Source organism: Asterias amurensis, chromosome 12 (genome assembly GCF_032118995.1).
Source record: "Asterias amurensis chromosome 12, ASM3211899v1".
NCBI lineage: Eukaryota > Metazoa > Echinodermata > Asteroidea > Forcipulatida > Asteriidae > Asterias > Asterias amurensis.
Window position 1 is genome coordinate 14,594,318 of NC_092659.1, and position 23,091 is coordinate 14,617,408.

General features: G+C 39.4%; 1 protein-coding gene across 3 annotated transcripts; it reads left to right on the forward strand.

Moving 5' to 3' along the window:
- Positions 1-97: 97 nt before the first annotated feature.
- LOC139945004 (uncharacterized) lies at positions 98-16,918 on the forward strand. Of its 3 annotated transcripts, none has more exons than XM_071942230.1 (5): positions 98-1,749; positions 2,071-9,633; positions 10,779-14,937; positions 15,688-15,781; positions 16,365-16,918. In XM_071942230.1, the coding sequence occupies exons 1-4, from the start codon at positions 98-100 to the stop codon at positions 15,766-15,768; spliced, it is 13,455 nt and encodes a 4,484-aa protein (XP_071798331.1). In that variant the 3' UTR covers positions 15,769-15,781; positions 16,365-16,918. The 3 variants fall into 3 exon arrangements, with proteins under 3 accessions (XP_071798331.1, XP_071798332.1, XP_071798333.1); XM_071942231.1 differs by having other exon boundaries at positions 15,688-15,778; positions 16,365-16,460; XM_071942232.1 differs by lacking the exons at positions 98-1,749; positions 15,688-15,781 and having other exon boundaries at positions 2,883-9,633.
- The last annotated feature ends 6,173 nt before the right edge of the window (positions 16,919-23,091 follow it).

Here is a 23,091-nt window from a genome sequence, read left to right on the forward strand (position 1 = left end):
TAGGTTTTGCGTCCATCTTGAGGCTGAACACATCAAAGAAGTATCAATTTCTATCGAGGAAGGTGGTAAAAGAACAGTGCAGCCACTCAATATTCCTATGACTCTCCGAAAAATTGCTGTTAATTTGCCTTTTTCAAAGAAAACCTGGTGGAGTGCATGCATTTCCATTCAGTTGACAGAAAAGACATGCTACACATACAAGTATAGTTACACACATGACTCTCGATGGCTGGGTCTTCTTCGATACAAAACTTCATGCAACGAAGAGCAGGGTGAAAGAACAGTAAAGCAACTGGAGAATGAAGATATCTTCAATTACAATCTCACAATTGAAAAGACAATGACTGGCCACTTACTTCATAGCCTGTACTTGGCTGGGATTGTCAACAAGGATAATATCAAGGATCATCTTTTTGATGATCATGCAGAAGAGCTCAAGTCATTATCAACCAATGTTGAGGACACGAGTTTTTTGAAAGACGTACAATCTTACATAACAAGCTTAATCGAGGAGGCTGGTTTAGATGATGGACAGGTTGTTTTCTTAGCAAGGTTGTTGGGTAATTGTTCAAGGCAGTCAGCAATGCCAGATTTGGTCAAGATTGCAAAGACCATTCTAAGAGCCTTTCAACATTGCACAGAGAGTATTTCTTCATCCCTTGAGAAGCAAGCCAACAAACGCATATCTTCCGACCTTACAGGCATCGTAATACGTTCTTTACGTGCTGTCAAAGGGAGTTGGACGGAACTTGTGGTTTACACCTTTCCTGCAATAAGCGCAAGCGAGTTGTGTGCACTGCATCGAAGCTGGAATCGTGGTACTGAGAAAACAGATCACAAACTAACAGTTGCTGACCAGAAAGAGGTTTTGTCAGTCTGCCTAAACCACTATGAGCCAATTCATTCTGACAAGCTAATCAGTCTGGTTTTTCAGAGTATTACAGATGTAAAGCTACTCCTTCAAGTTCTGAACCAATCAGACAAAGCTCACATCTTCCAGGATGAGCATGGATACAGAAGCTGGGTTAAAGATGCACTCCAAAAACAGATGCTGTCACTTCAACAGAAAGACATCCATGACATCTGGAAAATGGTTGCTGAAACCGATGTGGTCATAATGCAAATGCTTGCAAAAGAATTTGTGTTTGAGTCACTTGCTCACAGCAAAGAATGGTCCATTCATGGAACTAAATTTATGAGCAGTTTGCTTACTGATGACAGCTTCTGGCAAACGCCTCCAGAGGATCAAGTCTCCAGTACTTTTCTCGTCATCTTAGAGACAATTCTTGGGCAGAAAAACAGGCAGGCTGGCATTGATTACAACTTGGAGGTTATATCCAAACCATGGGTAACCAAATGGGTGAGTCCAGACAACCTCAAGAAACTGGTTACAGCTATTTTCGAGAAACAACTCCAAAGTAAATCACAGTCAGCACAACTCATGCACAAGATCTACGTTTTCTTGGCTATTGTACATTCTACCCAGTGGCTGAGTGAACTACCAGGTTTAGTTGAGCAGCTAGACACAGGGACTTTGGCATTCATCAGTCAAAGTAATAAGTTGAAGACACTTCTAGAAATAGTGTTTAAGAGTCCCAAGAGTGATAGTACTACTCTGTCTGATGCCGGAATGAAACTTCTTGTACAGCACCTGATCATGAGTATTCAGAGCACAGTGATGGGCGTGAGCGGCATCTATGAACTACTGAAGCCATATGCACCCAAGGGGATCATCGACCTACACTCACAGTAAGTACTAGAATCCCTGTCTTCCAAAATTGTGGGTGCATACTGAAATTTCCAGGAAGTGGATCAATGGAAGCAGATCTTAATAATTTTGATGGGGTTGAGGATTTTTGGCCTCGGCATCACTTTGCACTGCACTGTGTTGCAGTAGGTCAATTAAATAGATTTCATAAATATTTGAAATTTTTTGAATTGCTGCATTTTAAGTAATATATGAAAATTGTTGTTTGCTTGTGTCAAATGTTCAAACAAATCAATAGCCCCTGCTTGAACCAACTATATTTTTTCAACTTTTGTTTGTTTGACATTTTGCTTGTTTTACAGACATGCTGTTGATGTCCTCTCAAAATTCATTGAAATCATGTATGGAGCCAAGGATGACGTTTTCCCACTCCTAGAGAATAAAGATTTCTGGACACTCGTATTTAGGGCACAAGGAAAGATGGCCAAGGAACTGCAGAACAACTGGGTGTACAAAGCAGTGGTGAACACTTTGATCTCTGTAGAGCAGAACTTCTTCCAAAAGAAAGTCACTGTTGGGTTTATCACTAGACTCGAACAGTATCAGGACTGTCTGGTGCAACTTTGTGGACATGTAAATACAGATGCAGAGTATGCAAAGAAAAGGCATCAAACATTCAAAGAACCTTGTTTCATAATTAAGGCCAATGAAGAAATGCTTCACCAACTGGAAACATTCTTGGTTTTTTGCAGCAAGTTTAAAGGGATTCTGAGTGAAACAGATCTGGACATGATGAGAAAAGAACTTCACTTACGAAGGCAACATGTTGATGCAGAAAGTCAAACATGTTTGACGAGTCTTGTTGATCCTGGATACTGGGGGTTCTTATCACCTTTCCTGGAAATTGCAAAAGGGACACTGAAGTTGTCGAGTTCCACTGTGTTCTCTAACATTTGCCTTTTTGTTGTTGAGAGCATCCAAACAAAAAAACTTGGCAGTGCCCCACTTACAGCTCAAGATTCTTCCTCAGATATGGACTCAGAAGTAGAAGAACTATCTGATGCGGAGACTGAAGATCAGCTCGAAGACGAGCCTGAGTCGAAGTCTCTGAAACTTGATGAATTCTCTGAATTAGTTTCATCAAAATGTCTGCCTGTGTTTGAAGAACTTCGTTCTGACATTGCAAAAGGGTGTAAGACCATGACAGTTCATAACATGAAAATTATGTTTGCTGGAGTGATCAAGGCAGAGGAACTCCACCAAGAGCTTGAAAACATGCAAATCTTTAAGCCCCCCAAACAATCAATGGAATACCTCAAGACTTGGATTAACCTGGAAGAAATGAGAGTTTTTTCTAAGCAGTTGCACTGTCTGTTCATGCTATTTGAAGTACATAAACAAAAAACGGGTGACCTGATGAAAAATGTGGAAACTTTGGTTGACATCTTTGACCCTGAAAATGATGGCAAGACGATTGAAGAAGTCCATATGGCAGTAAAGTCAATCCAAGATGTTGATAAGAAGTTTAATGACGATGATTGGTGCACAATAAATGCGCTAGTTCTCTCTAAAGACTTGATTCTGTTCCTGAAACCCATCATTGACGATGACCTCAGAAATCTCACAGACGCCGTGGAGGAGAGGTCAGATTCTTTAATCAACGAGTCCACTGTGTCAGATCTTATAGAAGTACAGCGGTACATGGGACCATTTCTGAGAATTGAAGTCATGGACACACCGCAAAAGCTCATCAAGGCCATAGCCAAGAGTAAACAACTAGAAATCAAGAACGTGTCTGAAAAGATCAGAACATGCAATGCACATTTCCATGCCTTGAAGAATCTGTACAACAACATTGCTCAGCGAGGAGAGATGACTAAGAAAATAATCAGAAGTGCCCTTGAGAAGGGCTGGTACGAATTCGTCTTGAGCGAAGATGGGGAGTTGTGCAAGGTGTCCATGAGCTACACAAGGGATGATGGATCTTGTGCAACATATGAGCAAGATGAGCTTAATGATTTACGAAGTAGAGCCCTCCTCATGGTGAACTCAAGAATGTCTCATCAGCCTGAGAGAAGACAAGGGGATAACGATGATAGTCATTTGTCCAAAAATCTCCAGGAATTTATACAATGCATAGATGAGGTGATTGAAATTGTTGCGCTCTGTTCAAGGCTCTCTAATTCTGGTCACTACCACTTCAGACGGTTCCATGATAGTGTCCGAGATCTGGAGAGTCTCCTCTCACTAAAGGATCGCCTGGAAAGAGAGGATTGTACTTGGAGAGTCATTCTGGAGGATGCAAGGGGTGAGTTCTACTTCTTGAACTTCTTCCATGCGAGACAACTATGGCTGCTAGATCAGTTCTTTAGAGGAGAAGTTGATGCGAGCAGAGAAGTTGTTAATCTGTTCCACTATGTCAACCCTGACATCAGTGTGGACATCAACTTAAGAGAGTATTATGAATCACTAGATGACACTGAGGATTTGAGGGAGCGTGTTTTCCAGATTGGTGCAGCTCTCAAGGAAGTTTTTTCAGATGTGGTGTCTCCTGTTCGAGACATTGTGTGTCTTAAACCTCATCAAAAGGCAACTGTCGAAAGCACTGTCCAACATGGAACTGTGTTTGTAGCAGAACTAGACCCAGACAGCACAAACTCTATTCCAGTTCTCATGACATTGCTAAGGAACACAACTGGAAAGTACCCTCAGGCAAATCATGTGCTTTTCTGCCACTCTGAAAACACATGGGAAGAAGTGTACCTTTTGTTACAGAGGTGTCGCAAAGCATCCACAATGCCACAAAAAGATCTTTATGCACTCATAAATGTTGAACAGCTGACTACAGAGATCCAATTTATGCTGGTCGATGAGGTGAGGGGAATTCAGGAAGAGGGGGAAGAGGAATGTCCTTTCCTGTTGGCCATAATTTGCCGTGGGGGAAGCCATCACCACATTATCGATCAATTTACTCCACATTACACTCACAGAATACAAGGAATGACATCCAATGAAATGCAAGACTGTCTTGAGCAGGGTTGGCCAGATGTTGAAGTAATCACTTCTGAAGTTCCTGGGCTTGGAAAATCGGAGTACATATCTTGCAGAGCATCAGAAAAGGGGAAAGGTTGCCATTTGTTACCGATGGGAGGACCACAGACAAAGACTGATCTCGTCCGTCAGTTGTTGCAGAGGCCTCCATCCGAGTTTCAACTGCTTCACATTGACATAAGAACAACATCAAACCCAAGCTTGATTGATTCATTCATTTTTGAGCTTTTGGTGGTTGGCATGGTGGTTGCAGGTACCTTTTTGTGTGAGTTGAATACAAGTGACATCTTGATTGAAATTGCAAACACTCAACAGAATAGCCTTAGTGACTCACTCACAAACTGCTGTAACTTTAAAAGACGTCACATTGAATGGGACAACTATGAGAGTTTCCTGGTGAGTGAAGAGGTTAACAGCCCGGTTCAAGTTGTGTGCAGCTACTTGAACGCAGTGAATGATGGATCACTTGATGCAAAGCAGATAACCTTTTCCAGTTCATCAAAGGGATCACTGCTCCCAGAGGATAAGTGCAGGCATCTCTTAAGAACCCACTTCTCTCCAACATCCAAGATGGCGTTTACTACTGTTAATATGTTCCTGAATGTATTAGCAACAGAGCTGAAGAAACTGTCTGCCTCTCATTACTTCACTGAAGAAGCACTGCACATTATGCTTGGGAAAGATGAACATTGTGTACGATCAGACCTCTTCAAAGCACTTGATGCTGTCGCACAAGAATTTTCATCTCGCTCCGTAGAGACCGGTGGTACACAGTCAACGACTGGTAGAGATGCAGCAGAAGCCTTGAATGAACTTCATCAAGGTCCATCGGTGACTGCAGAAAAAATGGTGGCACGTGTGAAAGGCATGGTACAGTGGGCAGATAGTAATCACCTCATGGTAGTATTCAACCAGCAAGACACTCAAACATTGTCAACTCTCTATCGTCTCTTAAGTCAGGTCCCCAAAAGTGTAAAGAATCTGTTCGAACAGCAACTTGACAAAGAGCTACCCGACTACCAAAAAGTGTCACAAGACCAACTTCAATCAGTGCTGGAGAAAATCTGTCGAAACACTCGAGATCCATTTGCAAGGAGCAAACTTGGCCATTTGGACAAAGGGTATGCACTGACTCCAGATAACTTAATGAAGATGGTCTTGATTTATATGAGGATTAAGTCTCGGATCCCAGTTGTCATCATGGGTGAGACTGGATGTGGGAAGACAACTCTGATTACATACCTTGCACGTGTTTGCGAGGTACCTTTCTATGTACTCAACTTTCATGCAGGAATTGAAATTGACACCATCATTGACTTCATCCATAGCAAGAAGAAAGAAGCTGAAAAAAATCTTGATGGCCAAATATGGTGCTTCCTCGATGAAATCAATACCTGTGATCACCTAGGGCTTTTGAGTGAAGTTATTTGCCACCAAAGTTGTTGTGGGGAACTGTTGCCAATCAACCTTGTTTTTCTGGCAGCTTGCAATCCTTACTCAATGCGTCAGGGAGACATCCAGACATCTGGATTAACCGATAAACTTGTCACTGACGAGCAGTCAAAGTTAGTGTACAGAGTAAACCCCCTGCCAGAGGCATTGATGGATTATGTGTGGGATTATGGTGCTCTGGATGCAAAAGATGAAAAAGCTTACATTGAGAGAATGATCAAGGGTAATATCGATGATGATTTAGTGCCTCTCTTTGTGGACCTTTTGATAATGTCACAGGAGTTCATAAAAAGCACTATGAAGAACAATTACAGTGTAAGCCTGCGAGATGTCAATAGGTGCAAACATCTTGCCCATTGGATGACAAAAATGCTGAAAGACAAAAAACTTGCTAAAGTCGAGCACAACAGCACGTGTGGTCAAGAATATGAAACTAGGGCTTTAATTCTTGCACTAGCACACTGCTACCATTCTCGATTAACAACAGCTAATGACAGGAAATTGTACAGAGAGGAGATGTCCAAAATCTTCAAAACGAAAAATCATCCTGAATTTTCAGAAGGCCACATTGAAGAGGTGATCAAATGCGAACAACTTGACATTCTCAACCGAATGGAATTGGAGGAGGGAATTGCCAAAAATGAGGCACTGCGAGAGAATGTGTTCGTTGTCCTTATTTCCATTCTAAACAGGATTCCTGTGTTTCTGGTTGGAAAACCGGGCTGCAGCAAGTCACTCTCAATGCAGCTCATTCGCACTAATCTGAGAGGACCTGACTCAAAGGACAAATACTTCAAGACATTACCTGCTGTCTATGTTGTCTCCTATCAGGGATCAGAATCGTCAACGTCAGAAGGAATCATCAAAGTCTTTGAGAAGGCAAATCGCTATAAGGAGCACAATCCAGATATCATACCGGTCGTCCTCCTAGATGAGATAGGTCTGGCAGAGAACTCCTCCTTCAACCCGCTCAAGGTTCTTCACAGCTTGTTAGAGCCAAGCACAGGTGATTTTCCTGAGATGGCAGTTGTTGGGATATCAAACTGGGCACTGGATGCTGCAAAGATGAACCGAGCTGTACATCTATCACGACCAGAACCAAATGCAGATGATCTGTTTGAAACAGCAAAGTCCATTCGAGATGAGAACTCCATGCGGAGCGGCATGACTAGAGGTAAACAAAAACATGAGCATAACCTGCTGCTGAAAAAACTAGCTGAGGCTTACCACTCACACCATCAGTCTCAGGCACGTAAAAACTTCCATGGTTTAAGAGATTACTATTCACTTATCAAGAGTATCGCAATGTCCTCATCACAACGAGATGCAGCCATTTCATTGGAGATCGGTCTTCTTCGAAACTTTGGAGGAAATCAAGAAGCTATGACAGGTATAATGAACGACTTTATGGATACAATGGATGTTGACCAAAGTCCAGATTCAAGACCAACGACCATTAAGCTGATAGAAGACAATCTGGAGGATAGGTTTGCCCGCCACCTGATGCTAATAACAAGTGGAGACTCTGCATTAAGCATCATCGAGGAAGTATTAAGTAAGATGAAGAAAAAGTACATATCCCTTCTTGGAAGCCGGTTTGATGATGACCTCTCTGAGGAATACAACTATCGTATCTTGAGTGAGATAATTCTTTGCATGGAAGAAGGTTATATCCTTGTGTTACGAGACCTGGATAACGTGTATAGTAGTCTCTATGACATGCTGAATCAGAACTACACCATCGTTAGTAAGAAGCGGCATTGTCGTGTAGCTCTGGGTGCTTATAGTAATCCGATGTGTCATGTTCATCAAGATTTCAGGTGCATTGTCGTTATAGACCAGCAGAATGTTGACTACTCTGATCCACCATTGTTGAATAGATTTGAGAAGCAAACTCTCACATTCATGGATGTTGTGAATGATCAACAGAAGGCTGTCATTGCTTCACTGCAAAAGTGGGTTGAAGACGTCTCAACAATACCCAACATGCAGTTTACTCCAAAGCAAGCATTCTTGGGATACCACAATGATACCCTCCCCTCACTCGTGTTTTCTCACTGTCGAGATGTAAAGCCTGAAGAGATGGAAGTGGATAAAATTGTACAGCTGTGTAAACATGACCTTGTAAAAATTGCTCCACCTGATGCAGTTCTAAGGTCATCAAAGTCAAACCTTGCTGTGGATGAAGTACACAAATTACAGGACCAGTATCTGAAACTCCCCGTAAACGGTGGTTTAAGGCATTATTTGAAGTTGTTACTTGAGATGAAAAACAGAGCACAGGCAGCATCAATTGAATATTCTCTGCGTGACAACCCAATGAAGTTGATTGTGTATACCTTCAGTAGCATTCACACTGATCTTCGTACTTGTTTGGCAGACATGCCAAGTTTCCAGGTAGAGAAACTGAGCAAGTTCACGTCGGAACGACAACTGACTGCGGCACTTCAACGCTTCAATTGTAGCAATGATCAATTCTTTATCCTTCAGTGCAAGACATCTCTAGATGCAAAGCATATGCTTCTTGCTAAATGCCTCATAGACCGGTGGATGGGCATGTACAAGACGGACAAAATGTACAGAGGAGTCAAACATGCTTGCATAATTGTTCATGTAGAACGAGACCAAGTAGGGATGGCATCAAGTTTTCCTTGGCAGTTTAACTTCCTTTGCGGCTGGCAACAAGTCACACTAGATGTACTGGAGGAACCAGAGCTTCAGATTAAAGAAATCATCAAGATGTCAATAGAAGACATTTGTGCCAAGACGGTTGATGTTGGTAATGTCATTAAGTTCAATTTGCCATGGTGTTTCACACGTATCGCATATACTGATCAGTCTAAAGATGTCATGGAAATTCTTGAGTTGATCAGACGAATCACCGAGTCTCCAAAGCTCATTGACTGTTTCTGCAGAACAGTTTTACAGGATATCCAGAAAGATGGGGTAGATGGAGTAGTTGATGAATCTGGAATTAATAAGGGAGCATGGCAGGTTTCTGTTGCATGTGAACATGAATTGCTTGTTGAATGTTCTAGCTTCAACTATGCCCTTGTGGAGCACGTGAAACGCAAAATTAGACAGCCACTTTTCAAGATTGTGTTCTTTCTAGAGAGACACAATGCTTGGAACAGCTTCTTCAGTCAGGCTCAACAAAAAGACATTTGGAAAACAATGTTCTGTAATCCCTTGATCTTCGATGTTCGATCACATGCACTTCCAGAACCAAATGGGGTAGAATCTTGCCCAATACATAAGACACTTCCATTGCTGGAATTTCCTTTCTTCAGCAAGCTGTATGACATCATTGAAGAACAATTGAAGTGCTTGATGGCAGATGCAAGGGAAAAACTGATTGCAGAAAATTCCTATATTGACGAGGCTGAGATGACTACAGAGTTGACACAAGTCTTACGTGACAGGTAGGCTATTTTTCTTTTGCATGAAACACAACAATATTGTTTCTTGTGCAGAAATTATTTGAGTCAAGCGCTGCCAATGCAGGATAGCTCCGCGCCATACCCTTAACGCCTCATTGATGTGCAATTGCTTTATAAATTAAGGAAAGGAATTAAAATAATTACGTAAACAAATGACTGATTGCTCCAAATTGGTTGGTTACACTAACACCGCATTTACACTTGATCCTCCTACAAGGATCCAAGGAAGATCAGATCCCAAAAGCGAGATCAAGCATTTTTGTGCCGCGTTCACATTTGAGTGTGATCTCGCATAGTTCTATTCAGCTGACGGCAAAGGCTACTGTCGATGTCATTGATTGTGGCCAGCCACGGACGATGACAGGTAGGCAAAGCTTTGTTTACAATTTCTTGACCCGACACACTGGATGTGAGCAGCTTAAATTGCAAGATCTGATCTCAATCTGCATTCACATTTGGGTTTTTTTAATAACGGGAGGTCAAAAAGGGGATCTGATCCTGATCCTGATCGTGTTCACACTAGCCGGTGATCTCTCTTTGAGCGCCTTTTCGAGATCAGATCCTCCTTTGAACCTCCTAGCAGGATCAAGAACGCGGTGTAAGAAGATCACCCTATAATTCAGATGGAGGAGCACCGATTGCTTGTTAATCTGGAGGTTGCAATTACTAAAATTTAACTTATTGCCAAGAAGTTAGAGTTTCTACAATTTACTATAAAAAAAACTATGCTCATTTCATAGTAAAAACGTACCAAAAAAACACTTTCCTCAACGGATCAAACCTTGTAAGCTTAAAGGAACATTATAGAATCAGTTTTTGCTAAAGCAGCGCTGCTGGCAGTGTGGACACTTTATGTAATCCACCATAAAAAATACATAAACTGACAAACTGACATGTTTGAGATCAATCGGCCTTCTGGTTCACGAGAAAAAAACCAATTACACATTTTTGCATGACTCCAAGTGGGAAATTAGTTGTTTGTATTTCTCATCAAATATGACATTTCAGACAGTTTCAAGGCATGTTTACTTACTACTGGCAAATTTTACGTAACTATGTGATCTTAGACGAGTTGTTTTCTCGCCTAATCTGTAATGTTCCTTTAAGTCCTTTGTTTTCTTTTTCAGACTACCCGAAGCAATCAAGTATGATTTGGCACTACATGTTGATGATGAGTTTATGGAAGAGAATCTTGATCTTTATCTGAACGATCTGTGTAATGTCTTCTCAGTTGACTGCGTGAGTCAAATGTCTCAAGAAGCTCGTGTTCATGCTACCAGGTTGCTTGTCAAATTGCAGGATTCTGCATTAGTGGAGGGTCTGTCAACGATCGAACAACTGTCTTATTGGCATATTTCTCTTAGAATGAAGTCTGACCTAGTGGCTGCCGAGCTTCAGCTTCTGCACATGTACCAAGTGGCAACAGGGAACGATTGTGTGCAGTTACTGGGGGTAATAGCAGACTCCATAGACAGTCAAGATGTGAATCCATGTTCTGATGATGAAAAGAGTATTGCGTCAGGGAATTTTTTAGATGCTAGTGATATTTTACTGTCTGAACTTGAGGAAGATTTGGAACACGACCAAGTTTCAGACACCTCATCCTTTGTATCAGCATTTGAAAGTTACTACAGTGACGGTTCAGTCACATCAGATAAAGCTGACATTCCACTCAAACTGTCTCTTGTTTCTCATGTTTGCAAATCTCTACTGCCAACTGAAGTTCTCTTAGAACATTGCCAAAGTCAGAATATTTGGGCGAGACGCATCAACAACATTCTGTTGCTGGCAGCTAGCATTGGGGTGAGACCACAGGAGCTTCATTACCTTCATCTTTGCAAAGACTTTGTCAACTTGCTGGCCGTGCCCAATAATCTTCCAGATGACAAATTGGCTACACTTGGTGAGCTCATAGCTGATATCGATGACAACACTCTTGACAGCGAAAGGGTTTTTGAGTTTGTACTAGAGATCATACATGAGGTTTCCAATGAAGACCCTGAAGGATCTGTGCAGCAATTGTTTCTGACGAAGTACTTTGGCCGCTGTCTAGAATCTAACAATGACACTCCCTTGCTTAATGATATTTTAAGACTGCTTATCACTGAAAAGGGGGAACTCATTAAAGGCTCACGACTAGTCTTGTTCCGTGTCATACGTGATGAAATTGAGGACAGAGAGCATGAGTCTGTGTATACAAAAGTCATCCGTGAAGGTGTGAATCCTAACGACTTGTCAGATAATCTGGTTACTTTAGACGAGGTGCTTTTGGAACTTCCATCTGGAGAAAACCACCACTTTGCAGTTCTCTGTTGCGACTTGATTGAGGAGAATGGTTTTCAAGACCTTACAGCTCTGCGAATGATGTCGGGTGGTTCTTCCTCACATGTAGTGACTGCAATGAAAGCGTGTCGATTGCTTGAAAAGGCGAATAAATGTTCTCTTCAGCTTGTCTGTGCTTTGGCGTTCTTAAACAAGCTGTTCCGTGTTTTCGCAGAGTACCTGATTGACAATATTGAGACGTTTCCTGAGACGGGGGAAGACTTTGCACTCCTGAAGCATATTCGTGATGTGGTTTGTTCCCTAAAACAATGTGACAGAGAGCTCAATGTCCAACTATGGATTTTGAGATACCTATCCCAGCAAGACAGCAACAATGATCTGCACAAACTGATGTCAAGTTTAAGCAGGGAAGTTGAATTCCTAAAAGGGATTAATCTGACTGATTTATGCTCCCGCTCTGGCATTGGTTTTAATCCTATGAGCTACATGGACTTGAACGGAGAGATCACTAAAGCCTTGGCAGATTTGCAATTGCGTAACAAAAAGGTTGACATGAGAACTGTGTTGGGCAGTCTGAAATCCAGTCCAAAACAACGTATTGCATTCATGGCTGTCCTTGCAGAGTATTATTATTTTGCTGGTAAAACAAAATACCTCACTGACTCTGAAAAGTCTCAAGCTAAATGGATTGCCAAGGAAATTGAGAAGGCAAGTCTTGACGAAACACCATGGTGGCAACTCATGAAGGCTGTCTTGGGATTGTCTGATTTCAGGGGAAGAATGCAACTATCAAAGCAGTCCAAGGTCAGTGATGTGAGGCTAGCCTCTGTGCTGCTGCATATATCTGCAGTTGCTGTTGGTAACCATTCAGCAGGTCAACAAGTGCGTAATTTCTTGCAGTTTCTCTGTCCATCTGAACAACTTAACGAATTGCATTTCCCTGGTGCAGCAACGTTAGCCAGGAAGGCAAATCAACAGACAAGGTCGGTCATTTGCAAATGCAGTCAATGGTTAGTCCAGAGCCTGGGGCAGGGTTCACATAGGGTAAAATGTCCAACATGTGGCAGAAAGATCAACTGGCCAGACTTGCCAGGTGCTGTTAAAGAAGAGCAGGAAACCGCTGTTGGATACAAGTATCCCCCGGTTGAATCCTGGGAAAACCTGGAACAAACAGGCAACATCTCCATCTTGTCAAGATTCATCATCGACTTCTTGGTTCATGGTTGCCTGTTTATTGCATCCGAACTATTTCCACCAGAGTCCAATATGGTTGGTGTATGTAGTGCGGCCGAGCTTGATTTGAGAATGACCAAGCTTTGGGATACAATGGCAGTTGTTCTCAGGGCTGGTCGTCAAGACACATGTGTGCTTCTTCATTGTATCATTAAGGAAATCAGCCCAATGCTCACAGATACACAGTACACGTTCGTTTCAGCTGCAAATCGGGACCAGCAGGAGATTGAGATAGACAAAGTAGTTCAAAAGATACTGTCGAATTCCACACTATGCAGGAAACAGTTTCTGCAAGATTCCTTTGAAGCATTTGGTACACCAGTTGATAAATCGCTGCAGCATCAACTACAGGAGTTGGACAATATTGATGGAGACACATGCAAGTTGGTATCAAGATCGGTCCGTCAAAAACGTCAGCCATCTCTTGAAGATCTCAAGGCATGCTTCTGTGATCGAAGCAAGAATGTTGAACGCTTCCCTTTCCTTCATCTAGTTTTGTCAAAGTACAATGCCTTGAAGTACGTTGGCAATCTATCTGCTTTGCTTGAATGGAACAAACTAGTAAGTGCTCGACTGAGTCAGCGACGTGAAAAGCGCAAATATGCAGATCGACCAGTCAGATCTTTGATTGAGGCTTTTCCAAGTATGTCTGATCCCTGGACAGCCTTCAGAGATGCAGCCAAAGAAGTTTGTGATGGATGGACTGAACTTACTGGTGAAACTACAAAACCTAAATATACCACCGAGGACTCGGATATCATAAAGTGCCTGATGCCAACAGGGAAAGAGAAGAACACCCTAAAGCAAATGATAAAAACTCTACAAGAAGTGCAAAACAAATTCTTGACAGAGGCTCTTGAGATTGCTGTTACGAAAGAGTGTCCTGCAATTAGCTTTCTTATTAAAGAAAACCACCTTGCTGCTCTCCAAACAAAGCCTCTCGATCAAGTAGGGAAGAAAGACATCATAACCAATCCCTGGAATGATCAGTGTCTTTGCTATCACGACATCAATACCGAGTATGGTCAGGGCACAGAGATCACATATGAGTTCAACCAGATTGAAATGGAAGTAGCTTTTGCCACTGTAGTGAATAAAATGATCCTAACAGATGGCTGCGCATTGGAAGGCTTTATCTTTTCAGATGATCTGTACCACTCTTCAACAGCCATTCTTGAGGAAATGTCAACAAAAGTCAAACAGGAAACCTTGCCAAAGGATATCGCAAATCTGGTCAATCAAGGTGAAAGAAGAAAGCAAGGTACTTCCACAAACGACCTGCTTCAGCAGTTAGAAGTTCTCATGGGTTTAATTAAGAGAACAAGTGGTGAACCAGAGGCTACTTTACAAGACTACATCAGTAAATGGAGTGCCATCTTAACAATTGAGTCACCAGAACTGTTCGCATCCATCAAGTTGAAACACATAGTTTCTCTTTATCAGCAATTAGAGGTGCTTTTAGCAACTGCTACTGTACAGACTCTAGATGAAACGTTTCAAATGAAGCTCCCTGTGAAATCTGAGCATGAGCTGGAGAGATGTTGCAGCGAAAGACCTGGCGATGCCCTCATCCTGATCAGAGACATCCTGAAGAGGTTTGTTTTCCGCTACCTCAGGGCCCGACATAGCTTTGAACCAGACTGCAAGAAGAGACTGCGTGACCTGTTGAAGGACATGAGTGGCCATGATCGTGTGATGCCTCTGCTCAACAAGGATCTACAACTCTGTCACATTGTGAAACTTCTGGAGTTCTTCGATAGAAAAATCAAGGTAAGTACTAAGCAAATGAGGTTATGGCAAAAAGGTTAATATTGATTTGCCCTTTTTAATATTGACAAACTTTTACCAATACTACAAAAACGCAAGATATATTCCTATAGTGCATGACAAGTCCTACGGTATTTGAAGGGATATGTTGCCTTCAAATTTGGTGTTTTGAGGCTATATAAAGCCTTTAAAATATAGTGATTCACACAAAGATCCCTCAAAACTGTGTGGTTTTTCTTTTCTACAAAATGGCAGACCATTGTTAAGTTCACGAGTTGTATTTTTGTGAATCATTATATTCTACTTTCAAAACATCTCTCCAACCATGTTAATTATAACAAACGCCTTTTAAAGCCCAAATTCAACACACTTAAAATAAATGCAAAAACTGTTCAATGATTTCTTTCAACACAACACCCCTTCAACTTTTAAATGGTAAGGCCCTCGGTTAAACAACTCCTTATAAAGGAATGCTGTGCGCGTTGCGCGTATCGCGTGATGTGGCACAGCTGTCCCGGCCGTTGCTCTCAACCAATAGAAATTAAGAAACTGTCTTCTAAGCACAGGTGCAAGCTCGCGTGTCATGCCTATGTTTCGACACTTTTTACTGGTAATTAACGAAGGTTTATACACACCCACGTGACGCGCTCTCCACCAATAGGAATAGCCAAACTGTCTGAGGTATTTATGAATTCACATTTAAAGTTATTGGAAGCTGTTGTTCACTATATCTTCTTTTTACACCAATTTCAGCAAAAGGAAAAAGAAAAGCCCACCAAGATGAAGCGCAAACCCATATCAAAGAGAGGGTCACATGCGATTGGCATATACTGAAGACCTTTAATAAGTAAGTGTTCTGGTGTATAATTTCACTGTATCGAAGTTACGTAGTTACAAATGATTATACATTATTAAAGGTGTTAATTTTATTGAACAATGTTCGTCTGCATTTAGTTTCACACCAGAAAAGGAAGTTTATACAATCTGAGTTTTGATTAAAACTCAATTAAAGCATTGGTTATTGAAAGACCAATATCCAATGCTTAAACAATATTTGTTTGATTATTTTAATTCTATATAACTGTAGATGTACACATTCAAATTAACATCTGAAATTTGTTTTTCAAAGGCGTTCGCAGTTTTGATTAGATATCGCTGAAAATCCAGAGCGAATAATATCCGTGTAGGAAGAAAAATCCCTATTAAGAATCAAAATCTGAGAAAGCTTCTCAGATTAAAATTTTGGGCCATAACCAATTGTTATATTTTTACACAATACTTCAAAGTGAAATTTTTCTCAACATGCTTTATTCTATCATACGCTTCTAACCATTAAACCGATGAAAGTTCCCCCTTTCTTAGTTAATTTTAAGTTGCTTAGTCTTAAAACATTAACACATTGTTTGTTTTTTCCTCTTTGTTTCTGCCAGGTAAGGCTGCAAGAGAGAATTGGCATAACTGATCTGCAGACAGCTCTTCAACCTCTTTGCCAACAGATAACCAGACTGGTGCAAGTTTAGTGTGAGGAATAATGTTTCGTCAAACCTTGAGCTTCTGTATATACGACGAACGCTGATAAATTAAAGTCTCGGTTGAAACATTGTATAGATTACTTGCCAATTCTGAAAAAATACCACAAGGTTTTCAGGACCGTTCGTTATAAACCGGTACACTGTAAATAGTTGATACACACTATACAAAGCCACCTGTGCGATTAATGGCGGGCTCGTTAGTAATGTAGATATAATTATTAGATGACGTTTTGCTCTTATGATATTGGACACATCAAATGACTGTGATACTTGTGTGAGTTTGACCATACACCTGACAGTGATTAACCTATGTTTTGTTAATTTGTAATATAGATGAACTTTGCATTTGGATAAGTGCAGACCACCTTTATGGTGTTTGGTGTATAATTAGAGTAAATGGTTTTTTGATAAGCCAAACGTAAAATTCTTTCCTGTATATTATAAATTTAGTAATCAAGCGTTGAGAGTTTGAGAAGTTATTCATAGCTTCTTCTTTTTTTTTGGGGGGGGGGGGGTAGCATGTTATTATAAGTGTTTAGGGAAAGACCCAAGTGCTAAATATGTTTGGATTTTTTAAATTATAGTATTGATGTCTATCAATGGGATGTATTTCTCGGTATATTAGCATACTGTACTATAACTATAACAAGGGCAGATATGATTCTCTGTAATTTGATGTGTTTTGGGAGAAACAAGCAGTGACAAAAGATGTGTATTGAGTCTCTTTGTACATGTAGGAACAAACATGATGATAATAAGGCGTACTATTTCATATTCTCTGTATATAAATGACATGTGGCAAACCCAGAAGCTGTTAGCTTAATACACTCATTTGTTCCTCTATATATTACACAAAACGTGTGTGTATGACATGCCAAATATTGATAAAGATCAAAAAAAGAAAGTGGAGTTAGTACCATAAATGAGTTGGGACTCGCACAATTTAGGTGCACTTAAGTGTAAATTGCTTATTAGTTTTCTTTTTTTAATACATGTACTTGCCATGTGAATTTTGACAAACTAATTGGCTGTTTGAGTTACAAGGATGTTGTATATTTTTTTAAGCATAAGTGTATTTGACACTAAATGATAACTAAGCAATGCTATCAGTAATTTAGAATTAAGTTCCAAAGTGATTTTTTTTACAAACTAATTGGCTATATTATAAGTTACAAGGATGTTGTATTTTTTTCTCAGCATAAGTGTCTTTGACACTAAATGATAACTAAGCAATGCTATCAGTAATTCAGAATAAAGTTCCAAAGTGATTTTTTTTTACAAACTAATTGGTTATATTATGAGTTACAAGGATGTTGTATTTTTTCCAAGCATGTCTTTGACACTAATGATAACTGAGCATGATAAGTATACATGCTATCAGTAATTTAGAGTTTAGTATCAAAGTGATTTTTTGGCTATTTGAGTTTGTTTAGACTCGGGAAAGGTATTACAGATTTATGTACTGAGATTGAGTTTGGAATTTGAAAGAGTAAGTGTTGGGATAAACTAAATAAACAATAACTTATAAATGCATGAGTATTGATTCATTGTACATAGTATTAGTGTGTTTGGAAACCACTGTTGTTAAATAACTGCATTAGTTACACATTTTTAAATTTAAGTTCTATAGTGAGGGGGCAAACCCAAGTAGGCCTACTGACGACTGAAATTACATTCTCATAAAGTTTGTGTTGAGACCAAACCAGGCTTTCTTACATTTTTTTGGATACAATGAATTGCTTCTTTCTACAATTATTTGATAGAAGTGTGTTGATGTGCACCTATAAGCAATTACTACTTTATTACTCTGTTTGCTGTTTTAGACTTCTGACTTCTGTATTATAATAAAGTCTTTGGCAAGTTGATGTGACATGGTTTTTCAATAAGTATGTGGTACACTCAAGATAACATGTTGTTTTCTTGCATGTTCATAATGTTTTGAGACAAGCCTATCTGTAAGCATTAATACCTTACGACTGACACTTAACTATTATTTGTCTGTGTACCATACTCTTATTTTATTGGGCCAAACCAAGTGATGAAGACTGTATCACTACATAATGGTTTTGTATATACTGTGATAACATTTTGGGACAAGCACAAGCAAGGATGACTAGATATCATTATTCCATGTGTATTTTTTAATATAAAAGGTTATTTGGGAGGATTGTAATATAGTCTAATTGTATTGGAACACACTATACTATAAGAACTGTATCACCACATAATGGTTTTGTATATAGGCCTACTGTGATAATGTTGGGACACACGAGTAGTGATAACTGATGTCGCACTTCTGCGTGCTTGTATTTTTTTTTTACAAACGAAAGTTACTTGGACACACTATATTAAGAACTTTCTTTCTATCACTATATATAATTATTCAGTTAAAAAGGTCATAGTGTGTTGGGACACACACACACAAGCAGTGGTGATTGGACGGTACTCTGTTTTGTCTATTTTTGAACACTAAAGTTACTTGGGAGGAGTGTTACGTCACTCTAATTCTTTTATTGGGACACACTGTGTTATACAAAGACTGTATCACTAAATAATAATTCTGTATTATACTGTAATATATGTGTATGGGACACACAGTGATGGTTGGATGGCTCAGTTCATCATCTTCCTATATACTGTGCAGAAACCTCCTCTGGAGTATGTTCGCACATTGGTAGCAGACATAAACTCAAGGCATAAAAAGATACGCATATACTGTGCAAGTAAAAGCACTTAAGCATTTTGTGTGGGGGGATGGATAATTAACTGAAGGTGACACCGTTCAGTCTGGTCTTGAAGACATCCAGAGTTGGTGACTCAGTAAATTGCTTGGGCAGTGAATTCCACAGGCGGATGGTGTCTGTGAAGAAGGAGTCTTTCAGTAAGCTGGTGTGGGTTGATGGAACAAGGAGTTTCATGTTATTTCCTCTGGTGGATGACTTGGCTGGGATCAGCTGGTTGTCGGGGATGTCAATGGGTTTGTTGACGACCCGGTACATCATTGAAACTTTGGATTTTGTTGTGTATTTTTAAACATTCAAGTTACTTTCGAGGATTGTTACATAAGGTATATGCTGTAATAGTATTGGGGCACACTTTGTTAAGAAGACTGTATCATTACATACTGATTTTGTGTACATTTTTAATTGGTAATGTTGGAACAAACACAAGTAGTGATAACTGGAAGTCACACTCCTTTTCGTATAATGTTATACTAAAGGTGCTTGGGATGATTGTACCATAAGATATACGCTTTAATTGTATGGAGACACACTATATTAAAGTCACCTGGAAGTGGTATTTTTTCAAAATAAAGCTTTTATCAATAAAATATGTGTTTCGATGAGTGGAATGTGAACAAACAGTTAACTGAGGTTTAAAAAAATCAGTTCTTATGTTATTTACAAATTTAAGAGTAGACCCCGACCCGAGAAGGCGCTGTTCGTGACGTCAATCGAGGCAGACTTTGCCTGCAATGCGTAGAGTAAACACAATTGCAAATTACATGTACGGACCAAGTCGTGAGTTTGTACGGTTCAAAAAAAAATGTTTTTGTTTTTTTCAAAAAAATGCCGACCAGGTGTATTGCTGCTGAATGCAGAAAAACACTTTTTGAAATGTACCAACTCACGACTTGGACGTACATGTACTTTGCACGTGTGTTTACTAAACGCATTGCAGGCAAAGTCTGCCTCGATTGACGTCACAAAAGGGGTAGGCGGAGTCAGCCCCCAAACAACTTTATATATTTTTTTAACATATAAATCGTGACAAACAATTACTAAAAAAATTGTTTTATTGTTCGTATTTTAACAAGCATATACTCTTATGTTTGAAAGAGAAAAAATTCTATTTCCAGGTGACTTTAAGGAGATTATCACTAAATAGTGTTTACTGTGATAGTGTGTTGAGACAAACACAAACTAGGTAATACATACTTTAAATTGTGTTAATTATTTAATGAGTATGTTGTAAGGTGTGTCGATTAATGTAATTTGCAAACAAAGATCTCCTTGTTGGTGGTTTTTCAAATCATTGTTATTGAGCAATGTTATAACTGCGATTATCAGAATGCTTTTTATAAATCTCATTGGGATTCGGGTACATGTATTAGCAGTCATTGACGAGTTAAGGCACCTGTAGGATATATGACATTTATTTCTTCTGTATTTAGAAAAAGTGTTCAATCTACAGGTAAAAAGTTAAATTAGTGAGAAAAAAACAGAAAAAAAACAGCAAAAAACAAACAAAAACAAAAACAGAAATTATTGCTTAGTAAATGCACAACTATACTACCAAAAATACAAAAGTAACAGACCACTTTTAAACTAAGTAAACCATTTGGTGAAAATTACCATTTTATTTTGCTATCATTCAATAACTTAGCAATTATACAAAGAAACCGGGCAGTGACTGTTTAAGTTTTAAATATGCTACTAATGGTCAATTTTGTTTGGTTTTAAGCAATTTTTTTCTTGCTGAAAGAATTGCATGTGTTTATTGCGACGAATACAATTTTTACTTTATTGCTTGCCATTAGAGGCCTATAAAGCAACACTAAAGACGGGGAAAATGTTGAAAACGTGGATTTAAACATACATTCCATTTCGAAGATTACATTATTCAATATTTTGATTGGTGTGCCTTTTGTTTCTGTTAAAAATTAAGGTTGTGTTTTATACATCATTGATTATGAATTAAAAAACTGGCTAGATATTTTATGATAAGGAAACATGTTCAATCTTTTTTAATGGGGGCTATCATTATTTTTATTTTTTGTTCGAAGAATAATGAAAATCATTTGCAGATTCAGGTAAAAGTTTTTTTTTTTTTTTTTTAACTTACCTGTAACTTGATTTTTGATGTGAGTTTATTTGTTGAATATTGTTGGGAAAACAGACGTGGGATAAGATAATACTTTAATTATTTTCATTCAAATTTCTACACATGTATTGCAATTAGAATACCTCTTGCATCACCAATATGGAAGTAAAATACAAACTAAATTATGTAACGCAAGTCTGAACAAAAATACCCATCTTTGGACGGGAGTTTATTTGTTAATGTTTTGGGGGAAAACCAAATGTGGGATAAGATATTATTTCATTTGAATAAGATATGCTACATTTTTTTTTGTAAATGTGTCAACAATATGGAAGTAAAAATCGAACCGACGAAGTAGCAGGAGTCGAACCTTAGCGTTCTTTTAATTGGAGTTGATTTGGTTAAAATAAATATTACTTGGAAAAGCAAATGTGGGATAAGCCTATTAATTATTTTCATGTTCATGTTACATTTTCCTGCTTCCTTTATTTAATATAATTGTTTGTATTCAGTTCACTTTTGGATGATGCTCAACCTAAATGCCGTAGCCTCTGCTGTCAACAACTGAATCATGCATAATACACCGATCCATAGACCTTATGCATTGACGTCATCCAGCGGCCATCTTAGTGGAAAAACGGTGACGAAACAATCACAACGCACAGATTTGTACGCGCGGCGCACAGGATTGGCCAATGAACAAACTCCTTTTGACCTCTAGGTGAGGGCGCCCTACTGAAATGACGTCATGTGCATAAGGTCTATTAAGCTCCGCCCCATTGCGTATTGACCAATCACAACGCAACGAAGGTCCGACACTAAGGTCCGACATGCGTGCGCGTATGCTTGGCGCGCGCGGCAGAGCCCCACGTATTCTTGCTCACACGTGCGTCGTGGGCGGAGCCTACCTACTGGATCGGTCTAGTACTGTAATGCACTGGATACTATTGGTAATTACAGTACAATAATTGTTAGCAGAAACTTACTTGGTAATGAGCAATGGAGAGTAAGTAGTAATTTCTCACTACAATATTTGAAACATAGAGATACGCAGTAACATTCTACGTGTCTGTGCACTACTGCATGCAGACGACCGAAACGAATAAGCTTTCAATATCTGTGTTTTAATTGTTCCGACGTGATGTTTGTCAGCTCTGCACCCAGCTCGGACCAATCACAGCACAGATATGGAAAGCTTATGTCACTGCACGTTTATCCAATGAAATAGTTTTATCCAATGCAATCACCGTTTTAAAAAGCAAGTACCTGTCTTTATCCCTGCAGATAAAGACAGGGGCCCAGTTTATGTGGCACTGAGCGCTGAACCTTCTGAATCAATCGATGCATCAGACAACTACTTCCCAAACTGACACTAACTTTTGAATTATACTGGTGCCTGATCCACCACAGTGGGAGCCGACCGGAAGAAACTTTGTTGATTTAGCCAACTTTTTAATTGTCAGCTTCAAAGAGTTTGTAGGCCTACTGGTTATTTTGTATGTGCACTCAAACTTCAACGATTGTTTTAATACAAACCTGGAAATATCGTATTGAAAGAGTAAAATCTTAATAGAGTACCCTACTACAAGCTCCAGAACAATGTTTAATGTTCCCCTTTTCATCAAGAAATGGGACCTCTGCAACATAATATTCAAGATCACTGATAATGATATTGAATGGACTGTGTAATTCTGCTTTCGTCCTTGTCTACCATGCCATGCTAATGTTTTTGCTTAAGTGCAAATTTGGTTGTTATATAATCCAACTATTATTTGTAACAGGTCTAGTTTTTGTAATTTCT